The sequence below is a fragment of the Rana temporaria genome, chromosome 13 (assembly GCF_905171775.1).
Source record: "Rana temporaria chromosome 13, aRanTem1.1, whole genome shotgun sequence".
Taxonomy (NCBI): Eukaryota; Metazoa; Chordata; class Amphibia; order Anura; family Ranidae; genus Rana; species Rana temporaria.
In genome coordinates, this window is record NC_053501.1 from 8,160,564 (window position 1) to 8,185,607 (window position 25,044).

At 48.0% G+C, this 25,044-nt stretch overlaps 1 protein-coding gene across 6 annotated transcripts in view; it reads right to left on the reverse strand.

Annotated features, from left to right (window-relative positions):
- Nucleotides 1–25,044, reverse strand: part of EML5 (EMAP like 5) — a 183,841-nt gene that overhangs the window by 79,273 nt on the left and 79,524 nt on the right. For all 6 annotated transcript variants that reach the window (XM_040333173.1, XM_040333172.1, XM_040333171.1 and 3 more), the window contains exons 7-16: nt 24,534–24,735; nt 20,085–20,222; nt 19,657–19,913; nt 17,191–17,403; nt 13,328–13,495; nt 10,617–10,723; nt 8,421–8,539; nt 6,735–6,921; nt 1,710–1,815; nt 1,153–1,246 (exon numbers count right to left, since the gene is read on the reverse strand). In XM_040333173.1, the coding sequence (XP_040189107.1) occupies nt 1,153–1,246; nt 1,710–1,815; nt 6,735–6,921; nt 8,421–8,539; nt 10,617–10,723; nt 13,328–13,495; nt 17,191–17,403; nt 19,657–19,913; nt 20,085–20,222; nt 24,534–24,735 (1,591 nt within the window). The remainder of the gene's footprint in view (nt 1–1,152; nt 1,247–1,709; nt 1,816–6,734; nt 6,922–8,420; nt 8,540–10,616; nt 10,724–13,327; nt 13,496–17,190; nt 17,404–19,656; nt 19,914–20,084; nt 20,223–24,533; nt 24,736–25,044) is intronic.

A 25,044-nucleotide genomic window follows, 5' to 3' on the forward strand; every position in this document is an offset into this window, starting at 1 on the left:
CTCCGTGCCGCTGAATTACAGAGCCTCAATCTTCTGTGTACCAGGCGCTGTGTTCCGCTGAATTACAGAGCCGCGATCTTCTGTGTACCGGGCGCTCTGTGCCGCTGAATTACAGAGCCGCGATCTTCTGTGTACCAGGCGCTCCGTGCCGCTGAATTACAGAGCCGTGATCTTCTGTGTACCAGGCGCTGTGTTCCGCTGAATTACAGAGCCGTGATCTTCTGTGTACCAGGCGCTGTGTTCCGCTGAATTACAGAGCCGCGATCTTCTGTGTACCAGTCGCTCCGTGCCGCTGAATTACAGAGCCGCGATCTTCTGTGTACCGGGCGCTCCGTGCCGCTGAATTACAGAGCCGCGATCTTCTGTGTACCGGGCGCTCCGTGCCGCTGAATTACAGAGCCGCGATCTTCTGTGTACCGGGCGCTCCGTGCCGCTGAATTACAGAGCCGCGATCTTCTGTGTACCGGGCGCTCCGTGCCGCTGAATTACAGAGCCGCGATCCTCTGTGTACCAGGCGCTCCGTCACTCACAGCCACGCCTCCTGGCCCTGCTCATATGATAGACAGTTGCCCAATGCGGGGCTGTGAGTGACGGAGCGCCCGGTACACAGTAGATCGCGGCTCTGTAATTCAGCGGCACTCGTTCCTCCTCTTCCCTCGGAGACGGCAGGGATCGGCGTGATTTCCCCCCTATTTTCAGGGGGAAAAAGTGTGCGTTATACGCCGATAAATACGGTAAGTCCCGAGTATTAATTGGCTGCAGTTTCAAAGATACAACTTGGAAAATTGCATCAAATTACAGCGCCTTGAAAAAGTATTCATACCCCTTGAACTTTTACACATTTTGTCATGTTACACCCAAAAACATAAATGTATTTTATTGGGATTTTATGTGATAGACCAACACAAAGTGTCACATACCGGTAATTGTGAAGTGGAAGGAAAACGATAAATGTTTTTTTCAATTTTTTTTTTTTTACAAATAAATATGTGAAAAGTGTGGTGTGTATTTGTATTCAGCCCCCTTTACTCTTATGCCCCTCACTAAAATCTAGTGGAACCAATTGCCACCCGTGCTCCGTTTCGAGGAAATCAGTAAGTATCAAACGATTCTAATAAACGAGAGTTGACAGATTTTTCCAGATGAAAGTACCTAACGGATGATAACTTCTCTCCTTTTTTCCAGTCCCACAAGACAACGGTGTGATTGTCATCAATGCCGGCTGAGGCCAGGCGCTTCCCATCCGCTGCATGAAGAAGATAAAAAAATGTAATGAGATAATATCACAATTCTCTTATACTATGGAGGGGGGGGGAGGGGGTTACAGGTACACCAATCAGTAGTCAAGAAAAATAACGCCATATTTCTGGCCACCTGCCAAGAACTAGATTTTTAATAATAATGCATGTTTCCACTTATTATTGATATTAATATTATTACTAATAAATACAAATCTGGAAAAATGGACAACAACAATGTATATTAATAAAAAAACATAATAAAGAATAAAAAAAAAATAATAAAGAAAGAATTAAAAAAAACATAATAATATAGAATACATACTAAAAATAGTATTACAAATAATAATACCAATAACAAGTTACTCTTTAAAAAATCAATAATAACAAACATTACACTCCAATTGCTACAAGTGTTAGTAGTTCTAGCAGGAGCAAACATACAAAGAAAGAAGCAGAGAGAGGACCAACCTGAGAAATCCACAGCGCACACCCCATACTGGTGGTGGCCCTTCAGCACCGAGAGCGGTCGGATGGTCTCACAGTCCCAAATGTGCACCGTGCTGTCCCTGCCCACCTAAAAGACCATGGATATCAATAACAGTATATATATATATATATATATATATATATATATATATATATATATATATATATATATATATATATATATATATATATATATATATATATATATAAAAAAAACAAGATAATAAAAAAATACATATGCAGGTCACGTCTGCAATGCATGAGTGTTTCCCTGTCTTGTCTTTAACCACCTCAATACCGGGCACTTTCTCCCCCCTTCCTTTCCAGGCCAATTTTCAGCTTTTAGCGCTCTCGCACTTTGAATGACAATTGCGCGGTCATTCTACGCTGTACCCAAATTAAATGTTTATCATTTTGTTCGCACAAATAGAGCTTTCTTTTGGTGGTAGTTATTCATGACTCCGTTTTTTATTTTTTGCGATATTGGTGAAAAAAGAGAGCGGAAATTTGGAAAAAAAGAACAATATTTTCTTATTTTTGTTTTAAAAGAAATCCAATAAAATCAAATTTGTCATAAATATAAGCCAAAATGTATTTTGCTACATGTCCTTGGTAAAAAAAAAAATCCTGTTAAGTGTATAATAATTGGTTTCTGTGATCACGGACATATGTACGCAAATGATCATGTACAGATGTGCGCAGGTGATCACGGACATATGTATGTAAATGATCATTGGGACATGTGATTTTACAGTTACATATGGGGGGGGGGGGGGGACAGGTGTTTTTACTATGTGGGGACATGTGTGTTTGCACTGTGTGGGGACACTAGGGCCCAGATTCACAGAGTGTGGGTGCACATTACGCTGCCGTAGCTCAAACGTCGTACGCCCCGCCGGCGTAGCGCGGAGAGGCAAGCATTGCATTCAGCAAGCCAGTGCTCCCAACGCTGCGCCAGCGTGGCGTGGGTTTCGAAGGCGTACGCCGGCGTAGGTGGAAGTTGGCGTGACCCATGCAAATGAGGCGTGACCCCATGCAAATGATGGGCCGAGCGCCAGACAGGTACGTATCACGAACTGCGCATTCGCACACCCCCCCCGCGCTTGCCCCCCATGCCTGCTCACAACCACGCCGGCACAACTGCTTAAGCTACGCCTGATCACTGCGTACGCCGTGAACATAACGTACGCCCAGCCAGACACACGTCCAACGCACAATACGCCGACTTGTGTTCCCTGGTGCAGACCTGAGCATGTCTGTAGCTGGGTTGCGCCTCCTTCATGGGGAATAACTTTACGCCGGACGTACAACTTACACGCATCTAGCGTAGCATGCGCCGGGCACACGCACATTAGTGAATCGCCGTATTTTCCTCATTTGCATGTTTGAATGGCTAATCAATGGGAGCGGCACCATGCACCCAGCCTAAATGTGCGCCCACCCTACGCCGGCGTAAGCAATTTACGTCGGCAGGGTGTAGCCAGTTTTTAGGCGCATATCTGTTCGTGGGTCTGGCGCACAAATACGACGGCGCACATTTGCACTTACGTTGTCGTAACTTGTTATACGTCGGCGTAAGTGCTTTGTGAATCTGGGCCTATGTTGGTGATCAGTGTGTAAAAAGCTGTAAAAAAACAGCCCATACTCACTGATCACCGGCTGGCTTCAGCGATCCACTCTCCTCTTCTCACTGACAACTTCTGTGTGGGAGGAGAGGAGAGCCGATCGCCTAGCAACCGGCTCTCTATTTACATCACATGACTGCTGTGATTGGACACGGCCGTCATGTAATCAGGAGGGCCAACCACAGAGCCCTCCTGCCGATCGGAGATACGCTGTGTCCGGGTGACACGAGCGCATCAGGATCGCGCCGCTGCGCAGGCACGCGCGTTATCCCCCTCCTTCTGAGGTATGCCCACCCGGCCGTATATTTATGCAGTGGCCGTGTGGGAAGTTGTTAAAGCAGAAATAACCCCATCAATTTAACAGGTTAAAAAACCGGTTGTGTTCCCGGCACATACCAGGAATGTAACTGGGCTCTCAGCCAAACCATCCAATGGCTGGTGTCATAACTGATCACATGTGCAGCACCGGGGCAGTTGAAGATTAAACAGAGGCCAAGATGGCAGCTTCCTTGGCTGAAAATGATAGAAGGGTTTACTTCCACTTTAAAACTCTGCAAGTACAGAAAAAATACCTGTGGATCGCCTAGAAATCCAGCGAGCTCCTAACTTCCTGTAGTGAGTGGACAACACGGCCTCTGCGGCACAGAAACGTCAAGCAGTGTTGTCAGCCCTGTCCACAATTCTCCCCCTGCGTAACTGCAGAACTTATTCTTATATCCAATGTTATGCAGATGGGCAAAGAAGGGGTGTTCTGTAGTCCAGCAGTAGGGATGAGCTTCGTGTTCGAGTCGAAACTCATGTTCGACTCGAACATCGTATGTTCGACCGTTCGTCGAATTGCGAACGTTACGGGCCGTTCGCGCCAAATTCGAGTGGTGCGTCACGGCCCATAATTCACTGCGGCATCGCAGTGCATTGCTGGCTAATGATTGGCCAATCACAGTGCCGCCTGTACAGAGAGCCGTAATTGGCCAAAGCCAGGGCGGCTTTGGCCAATTATGCCTCATGGGATTTAGTACACGCCCCACACTATATAAGGCTGCCTGGAAATCGGCCTTGTGTAGTGTACGGCGTTGGTGAAAGACAGACAGACAGAGAGAGAGAGACGGTGTAATTTCAATTGAGTTAGATAGAGCAGGTAGGCGAGTCAGTTACAGTTACAGTGTGTAGAGGATATACAGGTCATTCTCAAAAAATTAGCATATTGTGATAAAGTTCATTATTTTCTGTAATGTACTGATAAACATTAGACTTTCATATATTTTAGATTCATTACACACAACTGAAGTAATTCAAGCCTTTTTATTGTTTTAATATTGATGATTTTGGCATACAGCTCATGAAAACCCAAAATTCCTATCTCAAAAAATTAGCATATCATGAAAAGGTTCTCTAAACGAGCTCTTAACCTAATCATCTGAATCAACTAATTAACTCTAAACACCTGCAAAAGATTCCTGAGGCTTTTAAAAACTCCCAGCCTGGTTCATTACTCCAAACCGCAATCATGGGTAAGACTGCCGACCTGACTGCTGTCCAGAAGGCCATCATTGACACCCTCAAGCAAGAGGGTAAGACACAGAAAGAAATTTCTGAACGAATAGGCTGTTCCCAGAGTGCTGTATCAAGGCACCTCAGTGGGAAGTCTGTGGGAAGGAAAAAGTGTGTCAGAAAACGCTGCACAACGAGAAGAGGTGACCGGACCCTGAGGAAGATTGTGGAGAAGGACCGATTCCAGACCTTGGGGGACCTGCGGAAGCAGTGGACTGAGTCTGGAGTAGAAACATCCAGAGCTACCGTGTACAGGCGTGTGCAGGAAATGGGCTACAGGTGCCGCATTCCCCAGGTCAAGCCACTTTTGAACAAGAAACAGCGGCAGAAGCGCCTGACCTGGGCTACAGAGAAGCAACACTGGACTGTTGCTCAGTGGTCCAAAGTACTTTTTTCGGATGAAAGCAAATTTTGCATGTCATTCGGTAATCAAGGTGCCAGAGTCTGGAGGAAGACTGGGGAGAGGGAAATGCCAAAATGCCTGAAGTCCAGTGTCAGAGATGGTCTGGGGTGCCATGTCAGCTGCTGGTGTTGGTCCACTGTGTTTTATCAAGGGCAGGGTGAATGCAGCTAGCTATCAGGAGATTTCGGAGCACTTCATGCTTCCATCTGCTGAAAAGCTTTATGGAGATGAAGATTTCATTTTTCAGCACGACCTGGCACCTGCTCACAGTGCCAAAACCACTGGTAAATGGTTTACTGACCATGGTATTACTGTGCTCAATTGGCCTGCCAACTCTCCTGACCTGAACCCCATAGAGAATCTGTGGGATATTGGGAAGAGAAAGTTGAGAGACGCAAGACCCAACACTCTGGATGAGCTTAAGGCCGCTACCGAAGCATCCTGGGCCTCCATAACACCTCAGCAGTGCTACAGGCTGATTGCCTCCATGCCACGCCGCATTGAAGCAGTCATTTCTGCAAAAGGATTCCCGACCAAGTATTGAGTGCATAACTGAACATAATTATATGAAGGTTGACTTTTTTTTTATTAAAAACACTTTTCTTTTATTGGTCAGATGAAATATGCTAATTTTTTGAGATAGGAATTTGGGGTTTTCATGAGCTGTATGCCAAAATCATCAATATTAAAACAATAAAAAGGCTTGAACTACTTCAGTTGTGTGTAATGAATCTAAAATATATGAAAGTCTAATGTTTATCAGTACATTACAGAAAATAATGAACTTTATCACAATATGCTAATTTTTTGAGAATGACCTGTATATGCATCCCAGGTGTTGTACATATATTTATACACTGTATTGAGTTTAGCTAGATCTGTTCCTGTATGCTCTTCCTAATACACTGACAGGCAGGCAGGTGATTGCACAGTGTGTGCCTAAAGCTCACCTGAATACAATTGCTGGTGTTCTCATACAAATACAGGCAGGGACATACAGTATTCAGTTTTATCGCCCTTTGCACAGTGTGCACCTAAATCTACGTGAATACAATTTCTGGTGTTCTCATATTAATACCACAGGCAGGGATCTGCAAGTATTTTCACTTGGTGTACTGTGTCCTCTGCACAGTGTGCACCTAAATCTACGTGAATACAATTTCTGGTGTTCTCATATTAATACCACAGGCAGGGATCTGCAAGTATTTTCACTTGGTGTACTGTGTCCTCTGCACAGTGTGCACCTAAAGCTACGTGAATACAATTGCTGGTGTTCTCATACTAATACCACAGGCAGGTATCCTCTGCACAGTGTGCATCCCTATAACATTCCCTTCCTGGAAATATAGTAAACGCTCATTGTGTATACACCCTCCCACATGTCCCGCTCATTAGAAGTTCCTGTGTGGGCAAGATCCGTGGACTAACCTGGCCAGTGGCTACATAATCCTTCAGCGGGTGGATGGCGAGGCACAGGATGTCATCAGTGTGCCCGAGATAGAACCTCTGGGTGTTGTTCTGGCGGTTATAGACCACGCCCACTGCCGCCACGTGGTAAACAATTTCACCCGTCTGAGTGTAAAAGAGGTTACTGCGGCAGTCATAGCCCCGGTACCTGCAGGGACCCAGAGGACATGAGAGAGACACAGGGGGCCACAGAGAAAGAGAGAGAGGGCGAGAGATAAAAAGAGAACTAAAGAGAGGGTGATAGATACAGATATAAAAAGATGGAGAGAGGAGAGAAAAATAAAGAGAGGGAGGGAGGAGAGGAGAGGAGAGGAGAGGAGAGAGAGAGAGAGAGAGAGAGAGAGAGAGAGAGAGAGAGAGAGAGAGAGAGAGAGAAGCTGGACAGGAGTGGGGGAGGGGAGGAAGTGATAACAAGGAAGAGCAGAGGGGGAGGACAGGACAAGATAGAGGGGGAGAAGGAGAGAGAGAGAGAGAGAGAGAGAGAGAGAGAGAGAGAGAGAGAGAGAGAGAGAGAGAGAGAGAGAGAGAGAGAGAGAGAGAGAGAGGGGAGGATAGATAGATAGATAGATAGATAGATAGATAGATAGAGACAGACATACACGAAAGAAAGAAAGAAAGAAAGAAAGAAAGAAAGAAAGAAAGAAAAAAAGAAAGAAGAAAAAGAAAGAAGAAAAAAAGAAGAAAAAAAAAGAGGGAAAATTTGAGAGAGGCGGGAGAGGGAGGGAGGGAGGAGGAGAGATAGAGGGGAAAGAGAGGGGGGAGAGAGGGGGAGAGAGAGAGGGGAAGACAGAGGGAAAAGAGGGGAGAGAGAGAGGGGGAGAGAGAGAGAGAGGGCAGGAGAGAGAGAGGGCGAGAGAGAGAGAGAGGGCAGGAGAGAGAGAGGGCGAGAGAGAGAGAGAGAGGGCAGGAGAGAGAGAGGGCGAGAGAGAGAGCGAGAGAGAGAGAGAGGGCGAGAGAGAGGGCGAGAGAGAGAGAGAGAGAGAGGGCGAGAGAGAGAGAGGGCGAGAGAGAGGGCGAGAGAGAGAGAGGGCGAGAGAGAGAGAGGGCGAGAGAGAGAGGGGGAGGAGAGAGAGAGAGAGAGAGAGAGAGAGAGAAGGGGAGGAGAGAGGGGAGAGAGAGAGAGAGAGAGGGGGAGGAGAGAGAGAGAGAGAGAGAGAGAGAGAAGGGGAGGAGAGAGGGGAGAGAGAGAGAGAGAGAGAGAGAGAGAGAGAGAGAGAGGAGAGAGAGAAGAGAGAGAGGAGAGAGAGAAGAGAGAGAGGGGAGAGAGGAGAGAGAGAAGAGAGAGAAGAGAGAGAGGGGAGAGAGGAGAGAGAGAAGAGAGAGAGGGGAGAGAGAGAAGAGAGAGAGGGGAGAGAGAGAAGAGAGAGAGGGGAGAGAGGGGAGAGAAAGAGAGGAGAGAGATAGGGCGAGGGAGAGAGGAGAGAGAGAGGGCGAGAGAGAGAGGGGAGCGAGAGAGAGGGGAGCGAGAGAGAGGGGAGAGAGGGGAGAAAGGGGAGAGAGGGGAGAGAGAGAGAGAGAGAGAGAGAGAGAGAGAGAGAGAGAGAGCGCAACAAAAGTACAGAGAGCAATACGGGAAAGGGGGGTGAGGGAGCAAAAAAGAGTAAAAGAAAGGGAGGGTAATGGGGGTCAGGCAGGTCTATTCCTCACCCGTGCACAAAGTGGAGACGAATGCTGTTGAGGGGTGCTCTCTCACGCCTCTTGGAAGAAGCACTTTTGTGTTTTTCTTTGCATTGCTCTTTAAGCTGAGGTAGATCTTCTTTATACACCTGGAGCGTGGAAAGAACATTAAACAGAACAGGGAAAATAAATCATACTAGTACAAATAGAGAAAAAAGAACAGAATTCTAGCCAGAGAGACAACCTACAAATTCTGTGGTATAAAAAGGTTTAAAAATGGTGATTTTCTTTTTCTGGTGGAGTCTGTGTAACTTACCTGGCAGAGAACTTCTCCCATATAAACCTTGGCCCGGATTCAGATACATCGGCGCATATTTCTGCCGGCGTAGCGCATCTCATATGCGCTACGCCGACGTAACATAGAGAGGCAAGCAGAGTATACACAAAGAACTTGCTCCCAACGTTGCGCCAGCGTAACGTAAATTCTTCGGCATAAGCTGGCCTAATTCAAAGTAGGTGGAAGTGGGCGTGATCCATTTAAATGAAGCGTGACCCCATGCAAATGATGGCCCGAACGAACGGCGCATGCGCCGTCCCGTGGACGCATCCCAGTGCGCATGCTCAGAATCACGTCGGAAATACTCCCTAAGATACGTTGAATCACTGCCTATGACGTGAACGTAACCTACGCCCAGCCCTATTCACGTACTATTACGTAAACTACGTAAAATACGACGGCTGTTCCCTGGTCCATACCTTAACATGACTTGCACCTGCTTTATGAGGCTTAACTTTACGCCCGACATACGACTTACGTTTACCGCGTATATGAATGCGCCGGGTGCAAGTACGTTCGTGAATCGGCGTATCTCCCTCATTTGCAATGAGGCGGCCAGCGTAAATATGCGCCCAAGATACGCCGGCGTAGGAAAGTTACGTCGGTCGGAGGAAGCCTATTTTCAGGCGTATCTAGTTCTATGGGCACGGCGCATAGATACGACGGCGCACATTTACACTTACGCGGCGTATCTGTAGATATGTCGGCGTAAGTTCTACGTGAATCCGGGCCCAAGTATCTAATTCTACCCTTAAAGGGGAACTGATCCAAAATCAGAATTATCATTGTGACCGGTTCTATCATAGTAGTCCATCAAGTCCACCCTATGTGTGTGTGATTATTAGCCAGATTCACATAGGGTTACGCCGGCGTATCAGTAGATACGCCGTCGTAACTCTGAATCTACGCCGTCGTAAATTTAAGCGTATTCTGGAAACCAGATACGCTTAAATTAGGCTCAGATACGAGCGGTGTAAGTCTCCTACGCCGTCGCATCTTAGGGTGCATATTTCCGCTGGCCGCTAGGTGGCGCTTCCGTTCGGCGTAGAATACGCAAATGACTAGATACGCAGATTCACGAACGTACGTGCACCCGTCGCAGTAAAGATACGCCGTTTCCGTAAGAGGTACGCCGGCGTAAAGATAAAGCTGCCCCCTAGGTGGCATAGCCAATGTTAAGTATGGCCGTCGTTCCTGTGTCGAAATTTGAAAATTTTACGTCGTTTGCGTAAGTCGTCCGGGGGCTGGACGTAATTTACGTTCACGTCAAAACCAATACGTCCTTGCGGCGTACTTTGGAGCAATGCACACTGGGATATGTACACGGACGACGCATGCGCCGTTCGTAAAAAACGTCAATCACGTCGGGTCACCAATCATTTACATAAAACACGCCCCTCTCATCCTCATTTGAATTAGGTGCGCTTACGCCGGCCCCATTTACGCTACGCCGCCGTAACTTAGGAGGCAAGTGCTTTGTGAATACAGCACTTGCCTCTCTGACTTAAGGCGGCGTAGCGTAAATACGATACGCTACGCCGCCTGAAAGATGCGCCCATCTACCTGAATCCAGCTATATATGTTGGTATTACATTGTATATCTCTGTATGTTGTGATCATTCAGGTGCTTATCTAATATTACCTAATAGTTTTTTCGAAACCATCGATGCTTCAGACAGCCAGGACCCCCCCCCCCCACACAGACAGCCAGGACCCCCCCACACAGACAGCCAGGACACACCCCCCACACAGACAGCCAGGACCCCCCCCCCACACAGACAGCCAGGACCCACCCACACAGACAGCCAGGACCCCCCCCCCCCACACAGACAGCCAGGATCCCCCCACACAGACAGGAAAGGGACACAGCACACCCAGCAGGGGCTCACCTGGCGGCGGTACGTGACCTGCGTCTCCTGCTCAATCTCAGAGTCCAGCTCTGGGACATCCGACTGTTCTGAATCCGATTCATCGCTATTGGAGTCAATCAAACTCTCTGACAACAAAAAAATAATAATCATTTTTTCTTGACATCCACTTTCTATCTACAGACACAACAGGGCACAACTTTTTTTTTTTACTAGTAATGGGGGTGATCAGCGATTTTTTTTCGGTGCTGCGACATTATGGCGGACACTTAGGACACATTTTTGGGACCATTGGCATTTTTATAGCGATCAGTGCTATAAAAATGCATTGATTACTATAAAAATGCCACTGGCAGGGAAGGGGTTAACACTAGGGGGCGGGGAAGGGGTTAAGTATGTTCCCTGGGTGTGTTCTAACTGAAGGGGGGGTGGGACTGACTTGGGGAAATGACTGATCTTCTGTTCATACATTGTATGAACAGACGGCCGGGCATTTCTCCCCCTGACAGGACCGGGAGCTGTGGGTTTACACCCACAGCTCCCGGGTTCTCGCTCTGTAACGAGCGATCGCGGGTGCCCGACGGTGATCGCGACCACCGGGCACGCGCGCCGGAGTCAGGAGCGTGCGTGCGCGCCCCTATTGGCTGATGGGAGAGATGACGTAGATCTACGTGCTCTCGCCCAGCAGAGCCGACCTGCCGCCGTATAACTGCGGCGGCTGGTCGGTAAGCAGTTAATGGCTGTGTGTTGAGTTATTTTGAGGGGACGGCAAATTTACACTGTTATACAAGCTGTACACTCACTACACAACAGTGGCCCGGATTCAGGTAGATTTGCGCTTTTTTTACGGAGGCGCAGGGCAACGTTTTTGCCCTGCGCCCCCGCAAATTTACTGCGCTGCCCTTCGTTCACGGAGCAGTAGCTCCGTAAATTGCGTGGGCGCACCGGCAAAATGCCCGGCGTAAGCGCGCGCAATTTAAATGATCCCGTAGGGGGCGGGAATCATTTAAATTAGGCGCGTTCCCGCGCCGAGTGTGGAGCGCATTGCTCCGTCGGGAAACTTTCCCGACGTGCATTGCGGTAAATGACGTCGCAAGGACGTCATTTGCTTCAAAGTGAACGTGAATGGCGTCCAGCGCCATTCACGATTCACTTACGCAAACAATGTAAATTTCGCGACGCGGGAAAGACGGGTATACTTTAGCATTGGCTGCCCCTGCTATTAGAAGGGGCAGCCTTACGCTAAACACGCCGTACGCAAACGACGTAAACTGCGTACGCAGGGCGCGCGTACCGTAGTGAATCGGTGTTAGTATGCATGTAAGAATGCAGCCTAAGATATGCGGGCATAAGAGCCTTATGCCACGCATATCTTAGGCTGCAGTCGGCGTAACGAGGTTCCTGAATCAGGAGCATTCGTTACGCCGGTGCAAGTAAGCAATTGCGCTGCGTAACTTATGGTTACGCAGGCGCAATTGCTTCTTGAATCTGGGCCAATGTAGATACAAAGTGTCATTTCTTCAGTGTTGTCACATGAAAAGATACAATAAATCATTTACATAAATGTGAGGGGTGTACTTTTGTGAGATGTATGTACTGTATATAACATCCATTATTTAAGACTGATTTGTGTGTTACTATACAGTATATTATATGTGTTGCCTGTTATATATTGAAGTAGCAGATTTGGGGCCAGATTCACAAAGAGATACAACGGTGTATTATCTCCTGATATCTCCAGATACACCATCGTATCTCTGACTTACACTGGTCCTATCTATGCGCCTCATTTATAGAATCAGATACGCATAGATAGGGCTAAGATCTGACAGTGTTACACTGTCGGATCTTTTTTTCAATTTAAAAATGGCGCCGGGGGCGTTCCCGCTGATTTACGATAAATAATATGTAAATCAGCGAGATACGCAAATTCACGAACGTACGCGGACCCGTCGCAGTGTTCTTACGTCGTTTCCGTAGCGGTTTTCCCGTCGTATACTTACCCCTGTTTTTAGCAGGCGCAGCCAATGTTAAGTATAGCTGGCGTTCCCGCGTCAAATTTGAATTTTCCAACGTCGTTTGCTTACGCCGATTCACGAACACGCGCGTCGCAAGTCCCGCTCACGTCGAAACCACTGACGTCCTAGTGACGTCAGTGGGAGCAATGCACGCCGGGAAATTCCCCGGACGGCGCATGCGCATTTAAATCGGCGCGGGAACACGCCTGATTTAAATAGTACACTCCCCTAGCCGCGGAATTTGAATTCCGCCGGGGGATTTAGGATTCGCCGTCGCAAGTTTGGAGGTAAGTGGTTTGTGAATTAGCCACTTGCCTCCTAAACTTGCGGGAGAGAATATTAATTCACGTAGATCGAGCGGATCTATAGATCCGCTGAGCTACGTGAATCTGGCCCTTGATGTCTAATAAACGTGTTGAGAAGTGGTCGCCTCCCTCCACCACCATCAGCTGGAAAATGTAGGGATCAATGATTTCTTGATGCCAATAAGTGGATAGATGAGCCTTATGGGAGCGTTTGAGATTGTAGAAGGTTAATGTTCCAGAAGATATGATTGTACATAATGTATTAAGTTATTGATCAGTGGCGCACACAATGAAATGCGGTTTTAGTCATATTTAGCATAAATGGTAATATAAAAATAGTAGCGGTTTCTTGCATTGTCTCAGTCCGCTTGATATCACTGCCCCCACCCCTCCTCCGCAGACGCCTCACCTTGTGGAGCAATATGGAGGACGTCTTTCAGCTTCCGGTCTGGTATAAACTTCCACTGGAATACCGAGTGGTCGGCGCCACCAACCGAGATAATCCACTGATAGTCATGTGACCAACGCACGCTGGTGACGTGAGCCGAGTGGCCCAAGTACTTCCGAAACTTGGCTCCTGAACAACGAGATAAAGAAAATATGTTTTCCATTTTTTTTTTTAATCTTGACCTGCTCTCTCATTCTCGGCTTACTACATTTCCAGCTGCTACAAAGTGACAATTAAAGGGGTGCAGGGCGGCTGATAGGCCGGTACAACTGGCCCTGTTGTACCGGGCCCGGCCAGCAGGGGGGCCCGTGCAATCTGCACAGAGACCGAATTAATGCAGAAAAATAAAATTCTTTCAGCCAGCACCCCACTTCCCAACCCCTGGTCCCACCCCTGGTTCCTTCCTCAGCCCCACCCCTGGCCCCGCCCCTCCCTAGACCTGCCAGAAGAAATAGTCCCTCCCTCCCACAGTACGGAGGTAGCAAAAGATAGAAAAAAAAACTGAAAAGTCGGAGGGGGTGGGGGGATGAGGTCGTCGATGATGGGTCACATCATCGACGACCTCATCCCCCCACCCCCTTTCGACTTTTAATTTTTTTTCTATTTCTTGCTACCTCCGTACTGTGGGAGGGAGGGACTATTTCTTCTGGCGGGTCTAGGGAGGGGCGGGGCTGAGGGAGGAACCAGGGGAGGGGGTGCACACTGGCAGCATTTGATGGGCACAGTGGCAGCAATCAATGGGGCACAGTGGCAGCAATTGATGGGGCACAGTGGCAGCAATCGATGGGGCACACTGGCAGCAATCGATGGGGCACACTGTCAGCAATCGATGGGGCACACTGTCAGCAATCGATGGGGCACACTGTCAGCAATCGATGGGGCACACTGTCAGCAATCGATGGGGCACACTGTCAGCAATCGATGGGGCACACTGTCAGCAATCGATGGGGCACACTGTCAGCAATTGATGGGGCACACTGTCAGCAATTGATGGGGCACAGTGGCAGAGTAGCGGCACAGTAGCGGCAATTGATGGGGCACACAGTCAGCAATTGATGGGGCACACAGTCAGCAATTGATGGGGCACACTGGCAGCATTTGATGGGGCACACTGGCAGCATTTGATGGGGCACACTGGCAGCAATCGATGGGGCACAGTGGCAGCAATCGATGGGGCACAGTGGCAGCAATCGATGGGGCACACTGTCAGCAATCGATGGGGCACACTGTCAGCAATCGATGGGGCACACTGTCAGCAATCGATGGGGCACACTGTCAGCAATCGATGGGGCACATTGTCAGCAATCGATGGGGCACAGTGGCAGAGTAGCGGCACAGTAGCGGCAATTGATGGGGCACACTGTCAGCAATTGATGGGGTACACTGTCAGCAATTGATGGGGCACACTGTCAGCAATTGATGGGGCACACTGTCAGCAATTGATGGGGCACACAGTCAGCAATTGATGGGCACAGTGGCAGAAATTGATGGGCACAGTGGCAACGTTTAATGGCACAGTAGCGGCAATCTATGGGCACAGTGGCTGCAATTGATGTTTTTGTTTGTATGTACCCTCCCAAAAATTTAGCACTTTTTTTTATATATATATTCTTCTTTATTTCTTCTATCTTTTGTAAGCCCCCCCCCCCGCGCTCCTCAATTTCAGGCGGCAGCCCCCCCCCCCCCCCCGGTTCTCGCCTCCAGGGGGCCCATGCCTGAAGCTGTGTAAGGGGCCCCATAATTCATGATGGCGGCCCTGCAGCTGCACCCATCATTCAGATATCACCACTGAAAGCCCAGGACGTCACATGATGTACTTCGGTATGGAAGCGGTTAAACCTTGGCAACAGTTTTCTTTCATTACCGAAATCCTGAGGCTTCATCATTTTTTTTTTTAGATGCTCTTTGGGATGGGATAATCAGCCAATTTTCATTCCAGGAGGTGGAGGTCATTACGGTTGGTCTCGCTGTGCGCCGGTCAATGAATTTTACCCCCCACTGGTGAAGCTTATTGCTGCTCTCCTCCATCAGGGCAGGAGATGCCCAGTTTGAGGTCGGACTGATGGAATAATATCCGTTCTTCGAGTCTACGGACTACGGAGCATCATTTAGAGGGATAAATCGTTATTTTCGAGCCTTCTCAGGCTAATGACTCAATCAAGATGAGAAGAACTCCCTGCGTGAATCTTACCCTGTGTCACTTTGTAATTAACTTGTTTAAAAATTTATGGGGCGTCATTAATAATGGAGGGAAACTGGGCTATGGTGAGATCGCCAGCTCCGTCCATTGTGCAGGCCGGATAGGAATAAAAAAAACAGCACCATAAAAATCCACTAGAGAACCATGAAAAAAAGAAAAGAAAATATGTTGCCTACTCAATGGCATCTTGTAAGTTCTCTAAAGAAAAAAAGTGAACCTCCGCTTTTTGGATCCCTCCCCCCTCCGGTGACACATTTGGCACCTTTCAGGGGGGGGAGGGGGGTGCAGATACCTGTCTGAGACAGGTATTTGCACCACTTCCGGGTCTGATCTCCACGGGGAATCCAGCCTGTGACGTCACCCGCCCCCCGCTGTCTTCTGGGAAACACCGTTCCCAGGAGAGAGCGGAGACCAGTGACAGTGCGCCGCGATCCTCGCGCATGCGCAGTAGGGAATCGGGCAGTGAAGCCGTCAGGCTTCACTTCCTGATTTCATCACCTAGAATGGCGGCGGAAGCAGCCGAGGACCGGCGGAACCTCCGCTTTAACCACTTAAGGACCGCCGCACGACGATATGCGTCGACAGAATGGCACGGCTGGGCACAAGGGTGTACAGTTCGTCCCCTTTAAGAACCCAGCCGTGGGTCGCGAGGGCGCCGACGGTCTGAAGCTCCGTGACTGCGCCCGCGGTACCCGATTGCCACCGGTGTCCCGGTAAAGAAAAAAAATAATCGCACTAAGCGTATATTGATTGGTTTGCGCAAAAGTTATAGCGCCTACAAAATAAGGGATAGATTTATGACATTTTTTTTTTTTTTACTAGTAATGGCAGAGATCAGCGATTTTTATAGTGACTGCGACATTATGGCGGGCACATCGGACACTTTTGACATGATTTTGGGACCATTGTTATTTTTACAGCGATCAGTGCTATAAAAATGCACTGATTACTGTAAAAAATGACACTGGCAGTAAAGGGGTTAACCTGTAGGGGCGCTGAAGGGGTTAAGTGTGACCTAGGGAGTGCTTCTAACTGTTAGGGGGCGTGACTTGCCGTGACACATCACTGATCGCTGTTCCCGATGACAGGGAACAGACGATCAGTGACACTGTCACTAGGCAGAACGAGGAGATGCTTGTTTACACTGGCCTCTCCCCGTTCTGCAGCTCTGTGACCCGATCGCGAGACACCGGCGGACATCGAGTCCACGTGTCAGGGGAAGGACGGGGAGATGTTGTGTTTACACTGACATCTCCCCATTCTTCAGCTCTCTGACACCGGAGGACATGGAGTCCGCGGGTCCCGCGGGCACGGGATGCGCGACCACACGGCTCACAAATTAAAGGGGACGTATATATACACGTCCATTTGCGCAGCCGTGCCATTCTGTCGACGTAAAGGTGCGTGCGGCGGTCGGGAAGCGGTTAAAGGAACTGTTGTAAAGCCAAAGATACCCAAGTGGGGTTGTCTTGTCTTCCTCTGGACCAGCCAGAGAAAATGTGAACTCGGCAAATGTTTCTGGTAAACCATGCATCAACTCGAACCAAAAGTGCATTTCTGTCCTCGTAATTCCAGGAAACACTAAACACAACAAACTCAAACAAAAAGTGGGAGAAAAAGTTACCTCTCCTCACACAGGGGTACCGGAAAAGCTTCACAATCCCGTAATCATCCGCCGTCACCAAGACTTGCCCAAGAAAGTTGGTGTCTACGGAATTGATGTCATTCATCTCCGAGTATTTGGGACCAATCCCGTTGACTTCCAAACCGGTCACACACGTCCATCGGGCCCACTGCACCCCCTTCAATTCTTCCTTATTGGTGATTTCCTTTCCTCCTGGAAGCAAGACGGCATCTATCATTATAGCACGATGACAATATACTTTATATAGTGCTTACATATTCTGCGGTGCTGTACAGCAGGGGTCTCCAAACTTTCTAACGAGGGGGGCCAGTTTACTGTCCTTCAGACTTTAAGGGGGCCAGACTGTTGCCATTGGGAGTAGAAAATGTCCCCACGTCAGCGGGAGGAATTGTGCCCCATCATTAGTCCCAATTGTTGGTGTTATTGGGAGGAATTGTGCCCCATCATTGGTGTCATTGGACACAATTGTTAGTTTTATTGGGAGCAATTGTGCACCATCATTGGTCCCAATTGTTGGTGCCATTGGGAGAAAAAGGGGCCCCATCGTTGGTGTCATTGGGCCCAATTGTTGGTGTTATTGGGAGGAATTGTGCCCCAGCTTTGGTATTACAGGGGATAAATTATGCCCTGAGGGCCGGATAAAAGCAAGCAAAGGGCCGCATCTGGCCCCCGGAGACCACTGCTGTACAGGGAACACCGAACCATTTACATCAGTCTCTGCACCAGCGGAGCTTACACTCTAATGTCCAACCACAGTTACACACTATTATTATTTTACATTTATATAGCTCTGACATACTCCATAGTTCTGTATAGGGCTGGGGGAAAAAAAAATCGATCAAAAATCTGAATCGAGTTGCAAGGGCAAATCGATTTGGATTTCGACCAAAACAATTTTTTTTTTTCATAGGACCGGCGCTCCGCGGACTAGGCCGAAGCTGCTGCCTCGCCGAAAAAATCCTGCCCGCAGCTCGCCGCGAGGCCGGACGCAGCGGACTAGGGCGAAGCTGCGTCTTTTTCCCAGGATCGCGGTGAGCTGCAGGCAGGATTTTTAGGCAAGGCCAGGGCCTAGTCCTCTGCCTTTTCCCAGGATCGCGGCGGACTAGGCCGAAGCCGCAGCCTCGCCTAAAAACTCCATCAGAAAAAAAATAAAAAAAACTTGATTCGAAACGGATTTATTTTTTTTTGACCAAAATCGCCCAGCCCTAGTTATGTATAGAGAACACTGAACCAGTCACATCAGTCTCTGCACCAGAGGAGCCAACACTCTAATGTTCCCCCCCAGTTACACACTATTATACATTTATATATCTCAGAGATATTCCGCAGTGCTGTACAGAGAACACTGAGCCAATCACATTTGTTTTTTTCATCACAGGAGCTTACACACTAATGTCCCACCACAGTCAAACACTATTATACTTTTATATGACGCTGACATATTCTGGAGTGCTGTATAGATAACACTGCAGGGGCGTAGATAAGGGGGGGGTCAGGGGTGTTTAAATCCCCCTCCCGGGCCAAAATTAAACGCATGGTGTCCCTGCTCTGCAGCGGCACATGGCACCAGCGACAGGTAGTACTGCAGTCAGTGACAGAGTGTAATAATGCCACTGCAGCAAGTGTAATCGATCATTAGGCATACCCACGCGCATGTTGTGGTGCACCGCCAGGCCGGTCTATAGGGGCTCGGGCTGAAAAGGCTGACAGATCTATCACCAGGCAGCACAGTGGGAGACGGCGGTGCGTGTGTGCCACTCCCATGGAGCTGGCCCCCCACATGGATGAACTGCTGCTGTCCTGTCCAGGTATGTCCCTCTTTCTCTCCTGGCCTAGTCTCAGAGTGTCCTCAGATTGCTGTGCTGCTGCTGACATTCTGCCGTTCATGCCAGGTAATCGTGAGCAGGGCCGATCCGCCCTATAGGCTCACTATGCAAGCCGCTTAGGGCCCCGCAAAGCTGCAGAGGGCCCCCCAAATTACTAGAGGCTCTGCCTGGTGAGAAGTCATTTTCGGCCCCTCACCCCGCTTCTCAACTCGCTGGCTGCATGGGAGAAGAGGTAAGAAATCAGCACCCCCCTGCTTCTCAATTTAATGTAAGATGTAATTTCTGACAGCAGCCCCCCACCCCCGCTTCTAAACTTTAATGTGACATGTCATTTTGCCTAGGGCCCCAGGAAGGCCAGGATCGGCACTGATTATGAGTCAGTAATTATTTTATTTAATACGATTTTTACTTGGTACCTGCTGCTAAACCCCCCCCCCCCCCCCCCAAAAATAAAAAAATGATCTACAGCGCTGGAACACCGAGACATTCAAAAGTATCTGCACCAGAGGAGCTTACACTCCAACGTTCCTCACAGTCATACACTATCATTATATTGACTATTTGAAGTTTCTCCAATATGGATTTGTATGATCAAGCGTTCGGTTTTGGCGCCCCTCACCCGGCATCCTGTAGAACATCCTTTTCCCGCTGCCATCGTTGGTCTGCAGGAATTTGCTGTCGGCTGACCAGTCCATGTGTGTGATGAAGGACACGGAGCCCATACACTCGCCCACCTTCTTGTACCTCTGCACCACCCCATAGATGTCCACGCAGCTGTCATTCGAACCCACCGCCAGAAAATTTCCATCCGTAGAATATTTCAGCTCATGGATGGCCTCTTTCCTGTCTTTTATATGTACCACCTCCGTCATATCCCTGGAGGCAGAGAACGTTCACAAATTAAGGAGAGAAATTGCGTTACCAATTCACCCAGCTCTGTAGAGGACGACTTTCTCGGGGGAGCCATCAACGACCGCCGGTCAAGAAAAGGTTAAACATTAAAACGTAAACTCCTCCCATGCTACATTTTTTTCCCCGTGCCATCACCTGACTCGCAGTACAGTGAACGACCCGTCCTTCATGCCCAGCGCTAGATGGATGCCATCCGTGCTGACGGCAGCGCAGCGGATTGGTTCCTCCATATTGCAACGTGCAATCAAGGCGTGGTCCACCAGGCTCCAGATCCTTTATCATGAAAAAGAAAGGTCAGATAAAGTACCTGTCTACAATATACATTGCATGATGTATGACAGGCTAAAAATGCAGGAGATAGAGAGATACAATATAACATTGCTTATAAACATTGTACAGACAGATGATATAGAGATACAAAGTAAAAATGTTTATCAACATTGTACAGACAAGTGATAGGAAGATACAAAGTAACATTGTTTATAAACATTATTCAGACAAGAGCTATGCAAAGTGACATGGTTACTATGTATCTACCCTGCTTCAGAGTAGAAATTAAATTCAAAATGAAAAAAAGTTTGCCTTCAATCCTATTTAACCACTTCATTACTGGGCACTTAAACCCCCTTCCTGCCCAGACCAATTTTCAGCTTTCAGCGCTGACGCATTTTGAATGACAATTGCGTGGTCATACAACATTGTACCCAAATTATATTTTCATAATTTTTTCCCCACAAATAGAGCTTTCTTTTGGTGGTATTTGATCATCTCTGTGATTTTTATTTTTTGCGCTATAAACATAAAAAGACAGAACATTTTGAAAAAAAAACACAATATTTTTTACGTTTTGTTATAATAATATCCCCAATTAAAAAAAAAAAAAAAAATTCCCTTGGTTTAGGCCGATACGTATTCTTCTACATATTTTTGTTAAAAAAAAAAATCGCAATAAGCGTATATTGATTGGTTTGTGCAAAAGTTATAGCGCCTACAAAATAGGGGATAGATTTATAATTTTTTTTTTTTTTACCAGTAATGGCGGCGATCTGTGATTTTTTTTGGCAGACCTGCGATATTGCGGCGGACACATCGGACACTTTTGACACAATTTTGGGACCATTCACATTTATACAGCGATCAGTGCTATAAAAATGCACTAATTCCTGTATAAATGTGACTGGCAGTGAAGGGGTTAACACTAGGGGGTGAGGAAGGGGTTAAATGTATTCCCTGGGTGTGTTCTAACTGTGTGGGGGGAGGGGACTGACTAGGGGAGGTGACCGATGCTGTGTCCCTATGTGCAAGGGACACAGCAACGGTCTCCTCTCTCCCTGACAGGACGTGGAGCTCTGTGTTTACACACACAGAGCTCCACGTCCCTGCTGTCACCGCCGATCGCGGGCACCCGGCGGACATCGCGGCCGCCAGGCTGGGTACCCTGTTTCCCCGCTGCGTGCCCCCAGCGGCGTGCACGGGGAATGTCAACAAGAGGACGTCCAAAGACGTCCACTCGGCACTTGAGAGCTGCGCTGTGGACGTCTTTCGTCCATAGCGCGGATCCCAAGTGGTTAAAGGATCAAATTTTTTTTCTTTTTTTAAATAACAAACATGTTATACTTGCCTCCACTGTGCGGCTCGTTTTGCACAGAGTGGCCCCGATCCACGTCTTCTGGGGTCCCTTGGCGGCTGTCTCGGCTCCCCCCGCAAGCACTCAACACCTTAATGCGAGCTTGCATGGTGTTGAGTTATTATGGGCGCGCGCCCGTGATACAGCGGCGGCCATAGCCGCCGACTGTATCACTCGCCCCGGCGCGCCGCTGGATGCGATTGACAGCAGCGCCAGTCAATGGCTGCGCTGCTTTCAATCCATCCACTGTAGCCAATCAACAGCCAGGCTCAACGGCGAAGAGGACGACGGGGGCAAGCGCTGGACTTTCGAGGGGTCAGGTAAGTGTAACAGAGCGGCTGGGGGGGGGGGGGGGGGACCTCGATTGTTGGATGTTTTTTCACCTTAATGCATAGAATGCATTAAGGTGAAAAAACCTTTACCTTTACAACCCCTTTAAAGTGATATTAAATTCAAAAATGTTTTATACAAAAAAAAAAAACACACGTTATACTTACTTGCTCAGGGCTTGGTCTTGCCTCTTCTATCTTCTCATTGGCTCGCTGACTTTGATTGACAGCAGCAGAAGCCAATGGCGCCACGCTGCTATCTCAGCCAATGAGGAGAGGAGCCTCCCGACAGCCAAAACTTTTGTGCACCAGCGCTGGATTCGAAATGGGGCTCATGCACACAGGTTTTTTAGCTTAATGCATAGAATGCATTACAGCAAAAAAAAAAAAACTTCTGATATTAGAACCTATTTAACCAATTTGAGGAACCGCCGCACAAGGATATAAGTCGGTAGAATGGCACGGCTGGACACAGGGACGCTCGCGACCCGGTTCGAAGCTCTGTGACCGCGGCACCCGCCGACCCGATCGCCGCCAGTGTCCCGCGATCGGGTCACAGGAGCTGAAGAACGGGGAGAGGTGTGTGTAAACACAGCTTCCCCATTCTTCTGTGTGGCAGTGACACTGATCGTCTGTTCCCTGATATAGGGAACGATGATCAGTGACGTCACGCCTACAGCCACGCCCCCCTACAGTAAGAGTCACTCCCTTAGGGCACAATTAACCCCTACAGTGCCACCCAGTGGTTAACCCCATCACTGTCATTTTCACAGTAATCAGTGCATTTTTATAGCACTTTTCGATGTGAAAATGACAATGGTTCCAAAAATGTGTCAAAAGTGTCCGACATAATGTGACGAAAAAATTAGTAGTAAAAAAAAAATATATTAATAAAAATGCCATAAAACTATCTCCTATTTTGTAAACGCTATAAATTTTGTGCAAACCAAACGCTTATTGCAATTATTTTTACCAAAAATAGGTAAAAGAATACGTATCGGCCTAAACTGAGGGAAAAAAAATGTTTTTTTATATCTTTTTTGGGGGATATTTATTATAGCAAAAAGTAAAAAATATTGCATTTTTTTCCAAAATTGTGGCTCTATTTTTGTTTATAGCGCTAAAAATAAAAACCGCAGAGGTGATCAAATACCACCAAAGGAAAGCTCTATTTGTGGGAAAAAAAGGACGCCAATTTTATTTGGGAGCCACGTCGCACGACCGCGCAATTGTCAGTTAAAGCGACGCAGGAGCCGAATTGCAAAAAGGGGCCAGGTCCTTAACCTGCACAATGGTCCGGGTCTTAAGTGGTTAAGGATTGGTTCACACTGTCATGCAACTTGAGCGTTCACACGTCGCACCCCATTAACGGCAAAGCAGCATCACCAAAAACAATGTATTACTTTGTTATTTTATTTAATGACAAGGTTTTTGCTGAAATCGATAGGCCCATAGCTAAAATGTATAACGTTCTGCTCTATAGGGGTGTACGGGGGAGGAATGGTTAAAAGGACAATTTTTCGGAAAAAAAAAGGTAGGAGTTGTCCTTTAACACTAGAAATAACAGAAGATGGATTTTCTTCTCCCCCGCCGCTCTCGGGTGACAGCCGTGCGCGGTCATTAGTTATGCTAATGCAATGCGGTCGGATGAAACATTTTGACAGCCTAATTGAAAAGGCCTTTTTGGGAAAGTGGATTTTGAACTGCGATCATCTCATCTCTAAGATGGAGCGATGCCAGATCACTAATGAGGCAGCTCCGAGTTCATTAGATAGAAAGCCTCTACCTGGAACCTTCCACCGAGATTAAAAAAAGGAAAAAAAAAAAAAATATAGATTCCCCCCCCCCCCCCCCCCCCCGACTCAGCAAATCACAAAAAAAAAAAAAAAAAGCCACAGCGAAAAAATGGTGGGTATAGTTTTTACAGAATAAGAAGATAAAGACTTCCAATGGATCTTAAAGTGGACCTGTCATCGGAAATATTTTCATTGTAAGTACTGCATACTAGGTAATGCATCATACCAGCGGATGCACGATATGGTGCGAACAACATGCTGGTATGTGCGGTGTATGCGCGGTGTGTGAGACAGTGTATGCGCGGTGTGTGAGACAGTGTATGCGCGGTGTGTGAGACAGTGTATGCGCTGTGTGCGAGACAGTGTATGCGCGGTGTGCGAGACAGTGTATGCGCGGTGTGCGAGACAGTGTATGCGCGGTGTGCGAGACAGTGTATGCGCGGTGTGCGAGACAGTGTATGCGCGGTGTGCGAGACAGTGTATGCGCGGTGTGCGAGACAGTGTATGCGCGGTGTGCGAGACAGTGTATGCGCGGTGTATGACAGTGTATGCGCGATGTATGACAGTGTATGCGCGGTGTATGCGCGGTGTATGCGCGGTGTATGGCAGTGTATGGCAGTGTATGGCAGTGTATGGCAGTGTATGGCAGTGTATGGCAGTGTATGGCAGTGTATGGCGGTGTATGCGTGGTGTATGCGCGAGTGCCCGAATGGTCAGTCCGCCCCTGGTCACATGGGTCAACAGACTCTGGTGGTCTCCATGACGGTGATCGGTTCTATCCATAGTATTCTACAGATATATATATTAAATATGGGATATCTTCATGGCTAACCTCACTGATCGGTCGTCGCTCCCGGTAATGGCCAGCGGTTTGGTCGGATGGACAGCCAGAGCCCAGAGCTCTCCCTCACAGTGTCCTTGCATGATCAGGAAGGGCTTGTTGCGTTCGTGGACCACAATCTCGAAAATCTCACTGTCCTGAGTCCCCACCAGGATGTGGTCCCCTCTCCAGCACACGCTCCGTACAGACAGACCTGGGAAGAGAACGTCATACAGAAGACAGTGTGATGTACCAGAAGACACAATCAAGTTTTAAAGACAACGCTCTTCTGAAAAGACAATGAAATTCTTGAAAAAAAAAAAAAAAATTGCCACAAAGTATAATACTTGGGGACATTGGACTTTACCTGCTTGCCGGACCCCCTACAGCACATATCCCATCTTACTCTCACCATTCGTAAAATAGTTGTAAAGCATCTGGCACAAAAAAAAGGAACCAAGCATATGCTTCTATATCCACGTGGGTAGGTACCGGAGCATGATGGGACTGTGACATCATAAGA